At 35.1% G+C, this 16804-nt stretch overlaps 1 protein-coding gene and 1 non-coding gene across 2 annotated transcripts in view; one reads left to right on the top strand and one right to left on the bottom strand.

The window, feature by feature from the left end:
• Positions 1–2318: 2318 nt before the first annotated feature.
• Positions 2319–2389, top strand: Smp_tRNA_00432_Pseudo_TTG.1.1. The gene has a single exon. It is a non-coding gene (tRNA).
• An 8401-nt stretch (positions 2390–10790) lies between these two features.
• Smp_015030 (putative choline/ethanolamine kinase) overlaps positions 10791–16804 on the bottom strand; it is a 17542-nt gene continuing 11528 nt past the window's right edge. Inside the window, exons 6-8 of the mRNA XM_018799823.1 lie at positions 16360–16535; positions 14067–14140; positions 10791–10973 (exon numbers count right to left, since the gene is read on the bottom strand). Of these exons, the coding sequence (XP_018651573.1) occupies positions 10895–10973; positions 14067–14140; positions 16360–16535 (329 nt within the window). The 3' untranslated portion in view covers positions 10791–10894. The remainder of the gene's footprint in view (positions 10974–14066; positions 14141–16359; positions 16536–16804) is intronic.

Here is a 16804-nt window from a genome sequence, read left to right as displayed (position 1 = left end):
TATTGCGATAGGACTACGCGAAATTCTACCGATTGACCAAATTCAGATATCCTAGTTCGACCCCAATACTGTTCCCCAACTCCAATAAATCAGAACACAGCCGTTAAATGAGAATTGTTTATGGGGTCAGCAGCAGAACAAAAATGGTTTACAGACAAGGCATATTTATACAGTTACGATGACTATTAACAGTAACCAATGGAAAGGAAGGACACGTGAAGGTTATAATTAGGACGACTCAAAATTGACCAATAGGGAAACGACACATGAAAGTCATAGTTAGGACACTGTAAATAATGGCCAATAGGAAATAACATGCGAATTATGTGAAGAGTCTGAAAACATACCATTTTACATTCGAGATAATTTTTGGGATATTCTTGTGAATATCCTAACACCCTCAAGTAATACCCTTCCACGGTGTGGGCAGTCGGGAAAGTGATGTAAGCCCTCATACCCGTAACAGCACACGAGATCAAGTTTGTCACATTCAAATACTTCCTACACTTCTTAATAACTCTTTTATCTCCACGACTGGATGATACTCCGTAGTAGTACAAACCAATCGAATTACATTACAGGTTGCACTCAAGACCTTCATGTTTCATGATTATCACTCGTTCAATATTCAATCGTATACATTTCCTTACTTTAATCATGGTTATCTATTAAATCTATGTAAGTAAATTTAGAAATGAGAATTCCATTTATTATTCACACTTATCGTACCATATTTAATGATGGTTAACCTTTAGAAGAGATTGTTGTTGTTGTTGTCTTTAATTAGTTTCTATAAAAAAGTGTAAATTGACTAATTATATTAACTTTAATAGAAAAGTATTTAGTAGGTTAAATGAACTGAATCCATATAGCATAATTACAGTTCAGTTGCTGTATGTCCTTATGTCCTGGTTGATCTATCACACGACTGGATCATCAATAAAACATCAGACTTATATCATGAGACAAATGATGAGAGATCTAGAGTTAACTTAGAGTTCTTATCGAGTTCTTCTGAAATAGTACTTACTTACTTACTTACGCCTGTTACTCCCAATGGAGCATAGGTCGCCGACCAGCTCTGAAATAGTAGCTTATCTCTTCATTTAACTGATCCAGTCCAGAACATCAATATCAATCATATATTTCAGATATACGTGGTTTATATATAGGTAAACCAGATCATATCATAACTTAGGAATGGTAAATCGTAGAACAGTATTCAATAAGTCATATGAAAGCTTATAATAAGAGGAATATGAATATACATATTTTATAGTTACGTAATGATTATACAATAAAAATGTATGTATAACTGCTATGAGTTTTAAAAAAGATATAGGCAGTTTCCAATTTGTTGTGATCTTTTATCACTTGATTCACCCATCAATCGAAATACGACTTTCTCAATCTTGGCACTATATCAAAACAATGACGTTCGACCGGTATAAGCAGTCTAGCGTCCTTATTGATTCCTTGTCCGCCTAACCCTTCCAATTGAGTCCAAAAACACCAATTACGGCTTCAGCTATGAGAATCATTTATTTCAAGAATACTCAGTTTATATACCAGATAGACAGACCTCATCACACCATAAAATAGAAAATAATATTTGTACAAGATCAAGCCAAATGTGGCTGTGAATGTGGGAGATAATAATCAATAAACTGAATATAATTTAGGGACAGTAAATCGTATAATAATTAAACAATAAGAATATTTATAGAATAATCGTCCATTAATAGGTCCTGGAAGTTACCCGTAGTCATGTCTTCGCTAGGATATAACAAATAACTACGGAGTTAAATTTTTGATTTTGAAATCATGAGTCAATTGAAGCTAGACAACCATGGAAAACCTGGAAGTACTGAAGGGACGTTTCGTCCCATTGTGAGACTCTTCATTAGTCCATAAATAGGTCCTAGAGTTTATCGCTCATTTATTCTTCATTAGAATATAACAAATTTCTCTTAAAGTAAACAAATAACTCAATAAAATGATTTCATTATTTACTAATGAAACATTAAGATCAGTAGGTAACTGACATTTTAACCAACTATTATTACTATTATTATTATTGAAATTCCCTTAGTATAGTTTGTTTGAATCTTCCCATTGATGTTTTTAAGACTGCAACTGGTCCATTTCTGCTAACCATGCTTGTGAATTAAGGCTACATTGAGGCAATAAGCACAGTATGCACATATGCCAATTAGAGACTGACCAATTACAGTCCTAAACATCAATGGAAACATTCAAACAAACAATACTAAGTGAATTTAAACTTCAACCCATTGCATAAGCAAGTGGCTTTCAGGAATCAATGGCCGAGTGGATAACGCGATGGCATTTGAAGCGAACAGTACTGGGTTCGAGTCCCAGAGTGAATATCAACTCTGAGATGCAGGTACATCCAGCTGACGAGTCCCAAATAAGACGAAACTCGTGTCAAACTGGATTCCACTGCTAGGCACTATCCATCTCTGCTTATTATTATTATTACGCAAATGGATGGAATAGTGATGTTATTGCAATTCCATATGAAAACTTTAAGTTTACATTCTTTTTTAAAAAAAATTCTATTTGCAATAGTATCTATATGATGAGGTAGAGAGAGAGAGAGAGAGAGAAAGAAAGAAAGAGAAACCAGGTTACAAAACTGAAATAATTTAAAATATGTAAAAGTTACATAATTCCATCCATTTTAAGCTTTTTTTTTTAACTGAACTCATTTGAACATTGGTACCAGTTTATTAATATAAAGTTAGATGAACCTTTTAGTTTACTGGATTATTGATTATTTAATTTTACAACAAAAAAACGTCCTACAATAGAATGAAACAACCGTCGAGTGCTTCCAGGTTTTCCATGATGGTCTAGCTTCAATGGACTCATGATCATATCTATAAAATTACAAAAAATCTCCACAAAACCCCCTTATAAAAATGTTTATTATTATTATTATTTTGTAAAAGTATTAGTATCCTACTTATTAATTATGTTAGTAGATTACACAATTTAGGATAGAATTAAGACAGATTACAAAATATTATCTTTAGTGTATAAAATAAAGAGTTCTCTGTTAAATGTAGCTAAGCTTTCCATAATATATAATGTAACGGTAATATTTTTTTTTATCCCATCCTCATGTCCATTGTACAATACCCATGGATTTATGTAGATTGTGGAAACCATCATGATCAAATCTCTCGTTTAGATGGTGCCTTGTGATAATCTATTTGTGTGATGACAAGACTCACCAGCCAATGAAATCATAAAGAAGATTGGAAAATAGTTGAATAGGATTTCATTATTTATTATGGATTGTAAACAACTAAGAATGCTGTAATGTAGAATGATCTCGCATACATACATTTTATTATTTTACATGATTATTTTCAAGATACATGTCCTGGAGTTCTAGTGAGAAGCAGTAACCAGTGGAGTTCAAACCACGTCTGTTGTGAGATATCAACTCACTGAAGACAATTGGTGAACGGTTGGTCAAACTTCGTGGATTGGTTGAAGTTGGACATTAATACCGTTGGATGTCGGCCGGCTCAGTGGTCTATCGGTTAAGTGCTCTGACGCGAGACTGGTAGATCCTGGGTTCGAATCCCGCTCGCGAGGTGGGATCATGAATGCTCACTGCTGAAGAGTCCCACAATAGGACGAAATGGCCGTCCAGTGCTTTCAGGTTTTCGATGGTGATCTAGCTTCAATTGGCTAATGATTTCAACTATGAAATTACTGAGATCTCCACAAAACCCCTTCTGATTTTACATGATTATTGATTTTGTCCTATATGCTCAGTTTAAAGAAACGTTCAAGTCACATCTTATCGAATAGGGTAAACTTGTTTGATTATCATTAATATCCAGTGATTTTTATCAACATAATGATGACCATAAACTGTTGTCCATTTTATATGCATTTTCACAGCATATTATTGTTAATTACTACCATTAATCTTAGAGTTAGATTTCTTAAACCGAATCATTGTAATTCTATGGATAACTTTTTTATGGTACAGATACTGTACTGAACGAGAACACAGGCGGGAATCAACTTAATTCATTTCAGCACAGCATTGCAGAATATCTTAGTGAAATTTGATAACCATACAGTAAATACTTCATTTGAAAAATGTTAATCAATGGTCTCAAACTTTATCGTTCCTTCATTTTCATATCAATCACTTTCTGTTCTCGTTATCTTCTTCGATTGATGATATATACTACTTATATCTGTTGACATAAGTAGCACACACCACAATACGAACATTCAGAAATCCAAGATTCTCTCAAGAGATATCACTAAGGTTATTTGTATCTTACTCAGACTCGATAATGAATCCAGAGTGTAATCAACGTGTCATCTGGGAGTGATACTAATCAAACACTTCAGGTTTTATACTAAATTCATATATTTTCACTCAAATACTGACTTTTTATTCACTTTTAAGCAGTGTTAACTTGACAACAACATAATCATAACCGAACAGTCATTGCAGAAAAGTTGTGAAACAACGTTCAAATTTCTCGTTTACACTAAATAGACACTAATTTACTTAGGATGAACACTGAACAATTTGTCCCCATACATAATTCACACGCTCTACATTCGACCTCCTGCCAGCACTATCTTACCAGACCTCAAAACAACTCAGATCAAGAACATGTAAATCGCCTGACTAGAATGTATATTAGTCAACAATCAAGAACCTACACATATAATACCTGTTAGACTATTTACCTGTCTGTCTAGGTAAACAACCGATCATGATTTTCTCTCATCCAAACAGCAAGTTCATAATGAAATACTAAATTTAGTATTGTTCGAATATGTGAAGCTTACATTACTCCATTTTACAATCGAATACTAACAATCAATAATATAAATTACTAATCATTATTTCAGTAATTAAGTATACCAAAGTTTTAGTCTTATAATGTCTTCATGTGTTACACAATTTCGTTTTACTAAGTTTGCATGAGTGGGAAGAAACTTGGAGAACTACGAAAGCCATCATTCGGAAGATGCCAGTGTTCATGAATAGTTGTCTACTCAAAATACTTCGGATCCGTTGACTAAACACTATTAGCAACATTCTACTGTGGGAGAGAACAAACCAGATTTCAGTGGAGGAAGAAATCAAGAAGAAGCGCTGAAAGTGGATAGGACACACATTGAGGGAAATACCCATTTACGTCACAAGATTAACCCTCACATGGAATCCTGAAGGCCAAGGGAGAAAAGGAAGATCAAAGAACACATGACTCCGAGAAGTGGAGATATACATGAGATGAATGAACAAGAATTGGATAGAACTAGAAAGGAAGGCGCAGGAGATAGTGGGTTGGAGAATGCTGGTCGGCGTCCTACGTTCTGGTGGGGTCAACAGGCGTAAGTAAGTAAGTAAAATCACATGAATAAATTGTTGTTTAGAAAATTTGGTTGTTGTCGAACTGTTCAGAAACTTTCTAGTCGATTACATATTATTACTGTTAGCTAGAGGCCGATACTGTCAAAAATTATAGAAGCTGAAAACGACCTTGACACATTTAAAGTGACTTTCAGCACACAATGAGCACACATTTAAACGAAATTAAAAATATAGGACATTAATTTAAACTTTACTAAGTTGATTGATGAACTGGTGATTACTAATAATTATCAGTATGGGGTCGTGAAGGTTATTAAATTTTTGATTGAGATCATAAATCGACTGATGTTAGACCACCATTGAAAACCTGGAGGCACAACACAGTCGTTTCGTCCTATTCCGGGTTTCCTCAGAAGTTCTCATTCTTGATCCCGCTTGTCGGTTTCGAACCCAGGGCTTTCGGTCTCGCGCGGGAACGTTTAACTTCTAGACCACTGATCCACCATCCAACGGTGTTAATGTTTAACCTCAACCAATCCAAGAAATTGCGGGACCATCTCTCATTACTGATAAACTGAATTCGAGGAAAGTTTGTGCTAAGTATGAAAAAACAACTTAGTTAAAGATTTTGATTTCTGAGTACATCCCGAGATGTTTCAAACAATTAAACCGGAGATAATGACAAATGTATTAAGACAAACATGATGTAAATTGGTAAGGATCAAAATAGCTTAACTTAGAATCGGTAAAATAGAATTTTTCAATCCTCATTCTCTATGTTCATTGTTTACATACTAATTTTATAATCTGAAAGAAGCACGAATAAAAATTAATTCAACCTAGTGATGTAAATAATCTTAATTACGTAACAATCTTCACAACCCCATACTGATAATCTTAAATACGTTGCACAATCATACTAATTCAGTATATATTAGGAACGAAATGGGCATAAATACAATTCTAAATAGTTGAGATCATGAGTCAATTGAAGCTAGACCATCATCGACAGCCTGAAAGCACTGGACGACCGTCTCGTCCTATTGTGGGACTCCTCAGTGTCAGTGCGCATTAACGATCCCGCCTTGCGAGATATCGAACCCAGGATCTACCAGTCTCGCGTCAGAGCACTTAACCGATAGACCACTGAGCCGGCCGACATCCAACGGTATTAATGTCCAACTTCAACCAATCCACGAAGTTTGACCAACCGTTCACCAATTGTCTTCAGTGAGTTGATATCTCACAACAGATGTGGTTGAACTCCACTGGTTACTGCTTCTCACTAGAACTCCAAGAAAAATACCTCATGGATTCAGTCACTAGTGAGCATATGATTATTATCAGAAGGGGGTTTAATGGATGTAATTATTAAGATCAAGTGATTACATAATTCTAAAGATTATTGATCATAATTTATACAATTGTACTGAAATAATTTTCATTTAGTGAATGTTTCCTACAAAATACATCATATTATCTGTATAACTAACAATTAGATGAAAGATTTAATGTATAGAAGATGAAATGAATTCATTTCATTTAACATATATTGTTTGTGAATGTTGTTCTAAGTGGTAAATCGATATATATATTTATAAATGGATGCATAAAAGGTAGTTCCTTTACGATTTTGAACACTTCGAAGTTGGGTCTTCGAGAATACAGATTAAAACAGAGTGATGAATTAGTCCAATCTTTGCCGATCGCCTAAATTGACTAACGAGTTTGCCCTCTTTATTCAGCAGTGTCGCAAGGAGGCCTAAGGTTGAATTTTACTACTTTGTGTGGAGAATTAGTTTTGACACTTTTTTATATGAAATATTTTTATGTTTAAATTAATTTAGTATTGTTTGTTTGAATCTTCCTATCGATGTGTTAGGACTGTAACTGGTCAGTCTCTAATTGGCATATGTGCATACTGTGCGTATTGCTTCGATATTGCCTTAATTCACAAGCATGGTAAGCAGAGATGGATAGTGGCAAGCAGTGGAATCCAATTTGACGTGCGTTTCGTCCTATTTGGGACTCGCCATCGCGTTATCCACTCGTCCCAAATAGGACGAAACGCGCGTCCTGGATTCCACTGCTAGACACTATCCATCTCTGCTTATTTTTATGTTTGTTCAATCAAATAAAATTATATTTCATATCATCAATAATCTTACAGTGTTTCACTCGGAATGATTTGATTCCGACTGGTATCTACAGTTAATGGATTGATACTATTGCTGAAATATCACTGAAGTTATATTGTAGTGAAGGAAAAGTGAGGTACGATAAGCTAATTTATTGTTTCTTACAAAATCAAAAAAAATTTCCTTTGTAGAATATGAAAGTCATACGTCAATTACATCATTAGCCCATCATCTTCCTTGAATTGTCCTTAACTTACTCTATCATTCTTACAATCCTGTTTTTATTCTAATGGCTCTCTGTTTTCTTTCCTCTTCTCTTTATTTTATTCTTTTTCTGGTAAGCATTTTGTTATATCCCGTGGAGATTTATGAATGGTAACTTTTGAGGACTGTTTATGGACCAATATGATATGTATATTTCCTATTGTATAATTGTCAAGTAACTAAACTACTCATATTCGTGTCCCTCTTATCATAAGCTTTATTTTGATCTATAGACTATTACGATACGATTTACTATTCCTGAGTTATCCTCAGTCTATTGATTACTGTCCCCCCCTATTCACAGCCACATTTGGCTAAATCTTGTACAAATGTTATTTTCTATTTTATGGTACGATGAGGTTAGTTTGTTTGGTATATAAACCCAGTATGTTCGAGAATAATGATTCATATTGCAGAGGCTGTTATTGGTGTTCTGGAGTTACCTGGCTAGGCTAGGCTGATAGCAAGACTGATAAGTACTCAAGGCTGCTCATACGGATTTTGGGTATCATAGCTCTGATCGATAATTCGCTGTTCTCTGATTGGCGGGGATCAGCACGTTCATAAATGAAACAGGGCACGTACGCACTCAATCGATATAACAACCGGGCACACACACACGCAAGCAATCGATATAACACATTTCATTTCCATTTTCTGTATATAATACTTATATATGTCCGCATAAGTAGCACACACTACAATATGATAGATTAGTGACTGATCAATGGATAATCATGTAGATTTCTTGTTTACTTTGAATGACTTTCATTAATATTTAGAATATTTCTCTGTCAAAACAATTTACGGTAATGGTGCATTGAACAAGAGCACGAGTGGGGGACATCCGAACACAGGTTTTCAGAGTATTGCACTAAAATCTGACAACCATACAGTAAGTAGTTAATTTGCAAACTATCAATCAATTGTCTTAATCTTCACTGTTCCTTCTGCAAATATTAGTCTGTCTTCTCTAATTCCATTGTTTATGCATTTTCATACCAATTACATTCCGCTCCCGTTCTTTTGTTATCGAACTTCTGCTGAAATACATTCTATGCCTGACCATCACCATATACTACTTATGTGGATATAAGTAAGGCACACCTCAATGGAAAAAAAAACATTGGAGTACTTTTTGAGTAAATGAAATATTTTAATCTTAGAAATGACTAACATTTTTATTAATCAATATGTTGACTGTTACGTTTAATAAATGTATACAGTACATTGTATGTTCCATGAACTAGTCTAATAAAACAAGTATTATTATTTAGAATGGAAAGTTTGCAATGATTTTTCATTTTGAGGACAGCCTATAGAAACTGTCTTTAATACACGTCATCTAGACTGACGTTTGAAACGTAGAACTTGGAACATATATCCTTTGGCCCAAGCCAGAATACAAGACTAGCATATTATGAGGAAATTAATGGGGAAGTTAACAAAAGAAATAGATAGTCTAGTAACAATGACAACGAAGAAGAATAGGCCTTGACAAATACGAGATAATGAGTGAATATATCTGTGCGATTGTGAAGGATTCTGAGTCATGTTATCCAAAGTCTTTAGCTACCGATCACTGTTATAAACTGGACCTTAACACAGGTAGTTTACATCTACCAACGTGTTTTGAGATACAACCAATGACTTCACGGACTATTGCCATTTTTTGCTTTGACCTCCCCTAACTTTCATCCAACCTATTTCTATTCCGACAAACATTTCCCGTTTAGGTAAACATTTATTAGGTATATCTAACACATTTCTTAACCACCTGAATCAATGAGGGTTTGTAACTTCATCAACCGATTCATCACCTGTACCTAGTACTCGATGAGTAACCTTAAAACTCTCCAATGTGTCGTCTGAAGCACATAATTGTAATCATATACTTCTTTGTGTCTAACTCTGAAAAAAGATGATAGATTCCTAGTGTCCGTTGGCGAGGGGATGGATTCAACCATTTCAAGCATAAGTATAACTTATGATAATTTCGAGAAATCACGAACTGACTGAATCTGGAAATGTGAGACTTCAGATTCCAACTCGTTAACCTAATGACATATATCTCATTACATGTGCAGATAGTTTTACAGTTCAATCTCTCATGAGGTTGTGGTTGCACAAGACTGAAGAGTCGTATACGAGATAGGGCGAACAACTGCTCATTACATCTTAACTTACATTCATTGTCTAAATAAAAACATTCCATTATGCAAACTAACTTAATATATCTAATTCCGGTTGAGGTCGTAAGCTTAATTTTAAACGTTATCATTTTGATCATGCTATAAGTTTATTCTGTTAGTGACTTACGCTCAGACGTACTCTTTCAATTGTCGATTAATTTTGTCTATAAGAGGCTGCTAACTTACACTATATTGTGTTTTATGTTATCATTATAATAAGTATATTCAAATGAACATTTCTTGGTTGAAATCATGAGTCAATTAAAGCTAGATCACCATGAAAAGCCTGGAAACACTGGACGACCGTTTCGTCCTATTGTGGAACTCCTCAGTGGCAGTGTGCATCCACGATCCCGCCTCGCGAGATTCGAACCCAGGTCTAGCTTCAATTGACTGATGATTTCAACTATGAAAATACTGAAATCTCCACAAAAATCCCTTCTGAACATTTCTTAATGAATCATTTGAACGGAAAAGTAATGACTACTTTTATAGTGAACGAGAGCACACAAATGGGGACAATCGAATATACTTGAATACAAAATTACATAATCTCTTAGTCAAATCTGAGTACCATTCAGTAAATACTTCATTTGCGAAATGTCAATCATTCGTCTCCAAATTCATTGTTCCTTCATTACTAAACCAATCACTCTCTATTCTCGTTCTCTTTTCTTCGATCTTCTTAATCCTCTCGTTGCCATCAGGCATTTCACTTTCGATTGATGATATATACTACTACTTATATCTATCGATATCAGTAACACATACACGACATTTTCATTAAATATACAGCGTAGGAAGTTCATTGAATATACAAATTTTATAAATAAAACTGATGCAAATAAAAGTGTAGTAAATTCAGAAACAAAGATTCTCATCAACTGACCGGTTTATATAAAAAGTAAAAAAAATTACAAAATGGGTAATTGAAAAGTTGATGGTAACCATTTTTTCATATTATAATATTGTTTCATTCTTGAATCAGCATAACTATAATAAATAAGGAAATAAATAAATAAATATCGACTGATTTATAAGTGTGAAATAGGAAGATTGATTATGAATACAGTAATCTTGAGTGCTGTTAGAGGTATGAGGGCAGTTATCACTTCCCAGCTGCCCACACCGTGGAAAGGTTCTTCTGGAGGTACCGGAAAAGGAAATTGGATTAGAAGTGGTCTTAATGACCTGAGAGCGTGACCGCAGTGCCCAAGGGACAACTGCTTGAGGTCGGTCACACACGACCTTTTTGTAGGCAATTTTGTGTTAGCTCCGTACTTGTTGGGACCTCACCGCTGGGGACGGATATCCGTGGGATAAGGCGAGGTGTGCATTTTTAGGGTTGACCTTTTCTAACCACACCCCTCCTTGTGGAAAGGCGGCATCGCTGTTATGCTGGTTATCTGAAGGAAACACCTTACTGCTGTCACACCTCTGTACAGTCAGCAGTACGACTTCGACTTCGGACCTTGGGTTTGCTTCTTTTAGTCCTACCGCTCTTCAACCGACCTGTCTGGTATGGTAGAACCTTGAGGAAGGATTGTTGCAGTAAGTGTGGCTCGATTGGTTCATTACGGCAGGCAAGCCTGACCACCGCGTCAAGGTATCACAACGGTCGGGGTGAAATAGGAGAAGTGCTAAGTACATAATTTGTGATCTATTCTGTGTGATCCTTGATTTTTCTGTCTCTCTATTCTTTTTTTCGTGATTAGATGAAGGAATTACTACGAACCGTCGATGAATACTTGGAAAAGTCTTCAGAGGACAGTTTACTTACTTACGCTTGTTACCACTCGTCGTGAAGCATAGGCCTTTCAGTAGTATTCTCCATCCAACTCTGTCATGAGAAATCCTTTCCACTTAGTTCCAGTTGCTATTCATCCTTTTGATATCTGCTTACAATTCCAGACTCAGTGTGTTCTCTGATCTTCCTTTTTCGTCTTCCTTCACGATTCTAAGTTAGAGCTTGCCTCGTTATGCAGATTGATGGTTTTCTCATTGTGTGTTCTGTCCGCTTTCAACGTCTTTCCCTAATTACTTCTTCAAATGGAACCTGTTTCGCTCTCTCACAGAGTAAGCTGTTGCTGATGGTATCAAGTCAATGGACATCGTGTGTCTTGTATAGACAATTGTTTATAAATACTTGTTCTTTTCGATGATGGTTGTAGTAGTTCTCCAAGTTTCATCTCCATACAGTAGAACTATCTTGACGTTCGTATTGAAGATTGTGACTTTGATATTGGTTGATAGGTGTTTTGACTTCTATATGTTCTTCAACCGTAGGAATGATGTCCTTGTTTTGTCAATCCTTGTATTTATTTCTGAATCGGATCATCCTTGTTCATTGATGATACTGACCAGGTACATGAAACTCTACATATCTTCCAGAGTTTCTCCATCAAGTGTGATTGGGTTGGTGATCTCTGTGTTGCATTTGAGTATCTTGCTTTTTCCCTTGTGTATGTTGAGGCCTATTGATGTAGAGGCTTCTGCTATACTTTTTGTCTTGACCTGAATTTGTTTGTGTATATGTGATAGAAGAGTCAGGTCATCTGAGAATTCTAAATCATCTAGTTGATTCCAAGCAGTCCATTGTATTTCGTGCTTCTCGTCAGATTTGGAGGTTTTTATAATCCAGTCAACCACGAGAGGAACGAAGAAGGGGGAGAGTAAGCAGCTTTGTCTGACAGCGGTCCTCACTTGAACTGCGCGAGACCGAAGGTTCTAGGTTCGAATCCCGCATTTGATATTGTGGATGTGCAATCCTAAAGAGTCCAACACTTGGTCGAAATAGCCATCCAGTGCTTCTAAGTTTTCAATGGTGGTCCAGTTTAAATCGAATTATGAATTCATCTTTGAAATAACACACTGACAGTATGTTTTGAAAAGACTTTTTCAACTAAGCCTTTGTTTAGTGCTTACTCAAATTATACAGACTGTTAGTTAATAAGTAACATTATTAAACCAATAGACACTACTGATAAAAATGAGCCATTGGACAACAAGTTATAACAGTGAGTTCATTTTTGTTTGATCTAGTCTAATTCCTTATGGAAGTAATAGTGATTAAATTTGAGAAATACAATTATATGTTCTGCCCGTCTAAACAATTCACACAGTGGTTGTTTATTGAGAACATTAAAGATAAAGTTATTGAAGAGGCAATCTTATCTAAAGTGCTTCAGTGACAATTAAAGAGATGTTTCTTTTAAACTGTACTCTCCAGCTTAGGAGTAAGCAAACTATCTAGCATTCCTCTTTGTTTCGCTTCAGGCCTGTGAAAATTGATCATGAAGGTAGAAAGTGTATGAGGTCTGAAAGTAGTTGATCATAACTAACTGTGAAACATTGTTTATATATCATGGAAGCACAGAGAGAAATGTGTTAAGGCTAAAGGTATGTTACTGAGTAAAGAAAGCAAGTCAACTTGTAAGATTCTAAACTTTAATCAACCACGAGAGTTAAGATAGATGTTACATAAGTTTAATACCGTCTCCTTGACCTAGTATTTCAGCTAGAAAAAAGATGAGGGTGAATAAATCAAGAATTGACCACTATCCATGAATTTCTTGACTGGTGCTTTAATTCACGTCATTAGGTGAGAACTTCTGGGTCAAAAGCCGGGTGACATTCATAGTCGAAGGTTGAAGATGTTGATAATTCCCTTTTTTGCTGTGTTTAAATAAGGCTCAACATTGATGATCACTGACTAACTGAAAATGAAATGACAAATGAAACTCTATAACATTGAATGAATGGCTATCTTAGCATCTTTTGATATCATACCCAATGTACCTAAGAATGACGAGTAACCTAGTTCAACTGAACTTGGGAATGTATACTACTGATTGTCCAGTGAATTGATTTGGCGGCAAATTATTAATCCTGATACTTCACAGCCCTGAGGTCGATTCGTGACCAGGTCATGGATATCTGTCGTTGTAGTGTCTCATAATAAGACAAAACATATATCCATTACTTTCTACTTTCCAGAGCTTGTTTCACTAAAGTCTATCCATCATTCGAAAGATGAAAAAATGACTTTGTAATTTATCCTTAATCGAAAAAGAAATAATAACTTACGCTAGAAAATCCATAGAACGTAAGTTTTCCGATGCGCAAATTACTGCCCAAACAGCCCAAAGTAAATGAGATACCTAAAATCAGATGAAGAGAAGAGAAGAGTAGTTCAACATCATGTAACATAACATATTAAGTAGTTAGTTTTTTATCTCTACAGTAATGACACACAATGACTCGACTGGAAGTTTTATTCAGTATTATAGTAGCTTTCATCTTAACTTATAGTTTATTGCCACAATTTATAAAAATCTGAATTTTTAATTGTCGAATTGACGAATTACGGGTTTTATCTTGACTAAGCTTTTAGAGACAAAAACATTCAGACCTTAGAGAGTTGTAAGTAGTTGTAAGGAAACCCTTGGAAAAGTTTCATGCTAGGTGGTGTTCGTCAGAAACGGGCACTTGCATCTGTTCCCTCGTGATCACATGTCTTCGAATGTCGACGAATACGAAACCTAGGTCCAGAGTTTCCCACCAACTACCGTCATACCCTTGAAATCTTAACATAGTTTCTGGTTACTCAGGCTAGTTATCATACGGTAAATTACTTAGCAGAATTCGATCAGAGCTGAAGGACTAGAAAGATAATGAAATTAGTCATCATTCTGTGATCAATCAGTAGTACAAAACCGTCGCTTATAACCGTTCAAATTACTTCAACCTATTATATTATTACAATCATTCAGTCAGTTATTTCAAGTGGTCTTAAATGCTTTTAATCTGTGCAACAGAAGAAATCAAACTACGATTTATGGTCGGACTCCGATTAGGTAGAGTAAGCTTTGAGATATAATCGAAAGTTACACGGTGTTGCCAAACTACAAACCCGATCGATATTAGTATGGTTCCTAAAGACATCTCTTTGTGAAATAGATTAGAAAGGATATGATGTTCTTAAGAATACTTCTTTTGTGATATTGCTAGAAATGTGCCTGAAAATAATACAAATGAGTGAACTGACAGAATCGTTGAAGAAGAATTGTAATGAATTACACAAATAGTTTACTTCCTATTTCAGTACTTCATATCTAGCTGAGTTATAAGTATATCGGAAGAGAACACAAGCTTGTTAACTGGGATGAATGAGCATAAATATAAATCCTCATATATTTCTTCTTACCCACCTTAAAATTTATAACATACTTGAAGACGTACGTTGACTGGTTTGAAAATTAGGAAAACTATATAAATGGGATTATTCAGATCACACAGCAAGATAATTTAAGATACATAATGTGGTGTGGTCTACTTATACTCATATAAGTAGTATAATGGTGAGGGTTAGACATAGAATGTATTTTGGCAGAAGATCGATAAGGAAAGAACATAAATGAAGCGCAATCGGTACGAAAATGTATCAACAATTATAATCTGAGACTATGGATGGATATTTGCAGAAGAAACAGTCGAATTGAGACAATTGATTGATAGTTTGTAAATTAACTGTTTACTGTATGGTTATCAGAATTTAGTGAGATTGTCTGTAATTTGTTCTTAAATACATTCGATTGTCGCCACCCGAGTTCTTGTTCACTATAATAGTACATGTATTTCTATCAATGGTTGGAGGCCTATGCTCGATTGGGGGTAACAGGCGTAAATAAGTAGATAAGTTACCAATGGTTTCATTTTCATTGGTTCAATTATATTATCATGACATATAACTTTCTCATTTCAAACTAATGTTACACAAAATAAGCTTTTGCCTCCGTCTACAAGACGAGTTTGAACGTTTATGAATACCTGTTGGAATTAAAGATTGTTCTGTCTATTCTGGCTGATTAATTATCTAAAACTAGATTTTGACATAGGTCATGGGTTCGAATCTTGTGGGTGCGGGATCTTGGGTGCGCAATGCCACTGAGGAATCCCATAATAGGACGAAACGGCCGTCCAGCGCTTTCAGGTTTTCCATGGTTGTCTAGCTTCAATTGACTCATAATTTCAATTATGATAATATGTCTTATTCATTTTAACAGTCAATTCAACATGATTACATTTAATTTAGATCTTCAGTGATGCAAATCAAAAGGAAGTTTTTCTTACTAACGGAAAAGGAAAACATCGAAAACCATAAGAACCATTTCGTCATCATCTATCGATCTGATTTCAACTTTAATCACTTTACGATATATCGCAACGGTAACAAAAAATGTACTACTAACAACTAACCCATTAGTTCTAGTGGTTAAGTATTCGTCCAAGTCCTGGTCCATCTCGTCGTCTATGTCAACTACTCAAAAGTTCATTGAATTATAATATGATTCATATTAGTTAAAGTAATTTGACTTACCAATGCAAAACAATTAACCTCTTTAAGCCATTGATTTATATAATCTTCTTTGTATATATTCAATTGTAAATCTAATTTTGATTGAGAATATTTATAATAAGCAGTTAAATATGCATTTATCCATTCCTTTTGATATTCAATTGATGGATAATGTTGAAATTCTGTAGCATATGGTCCTAAAATAAATAATTGTCATAATGAAAAAGTTGGTTAACAATGTGAAAAAAAGAGAGATAACTTAAAGTAAATAAAATAAATCAAGAGGGGTTTTGTGGAGAATTTTGTATTTTCATAGTTGAAATCATGAGTCAATTGAAGCTAGACCACCATTGAAAACCTGGAAGCACTCGACGGCCGTTTCGTCCTATTATGGGACCCCTCAACAGTGCGCATTCACGATCCCGCACTCGCGACATACGAACCCAGGATCTACCAGTCTCGTGCC

This window comes from Schistosoma mansoni, chromosome 3 (genome assembly GCF_000237925.1).
Source record: "Schistosoma mansoni strain Puerto Rico chromosome 3, complete genome".
NCBI classification, from domain to species: domain Eukaryota; kingdom Metazoa; phylum Platyhelminthes; class Trematoda; order Strigeidida; family Schistosomatidae; genus Schistosoma; species Schistosoma mansoni.
The sequence above is the reverse complement of the archived record's forward strand: the minus strand, read 5'-3'. Positions and strand labels throughout refer to the sequence as shown.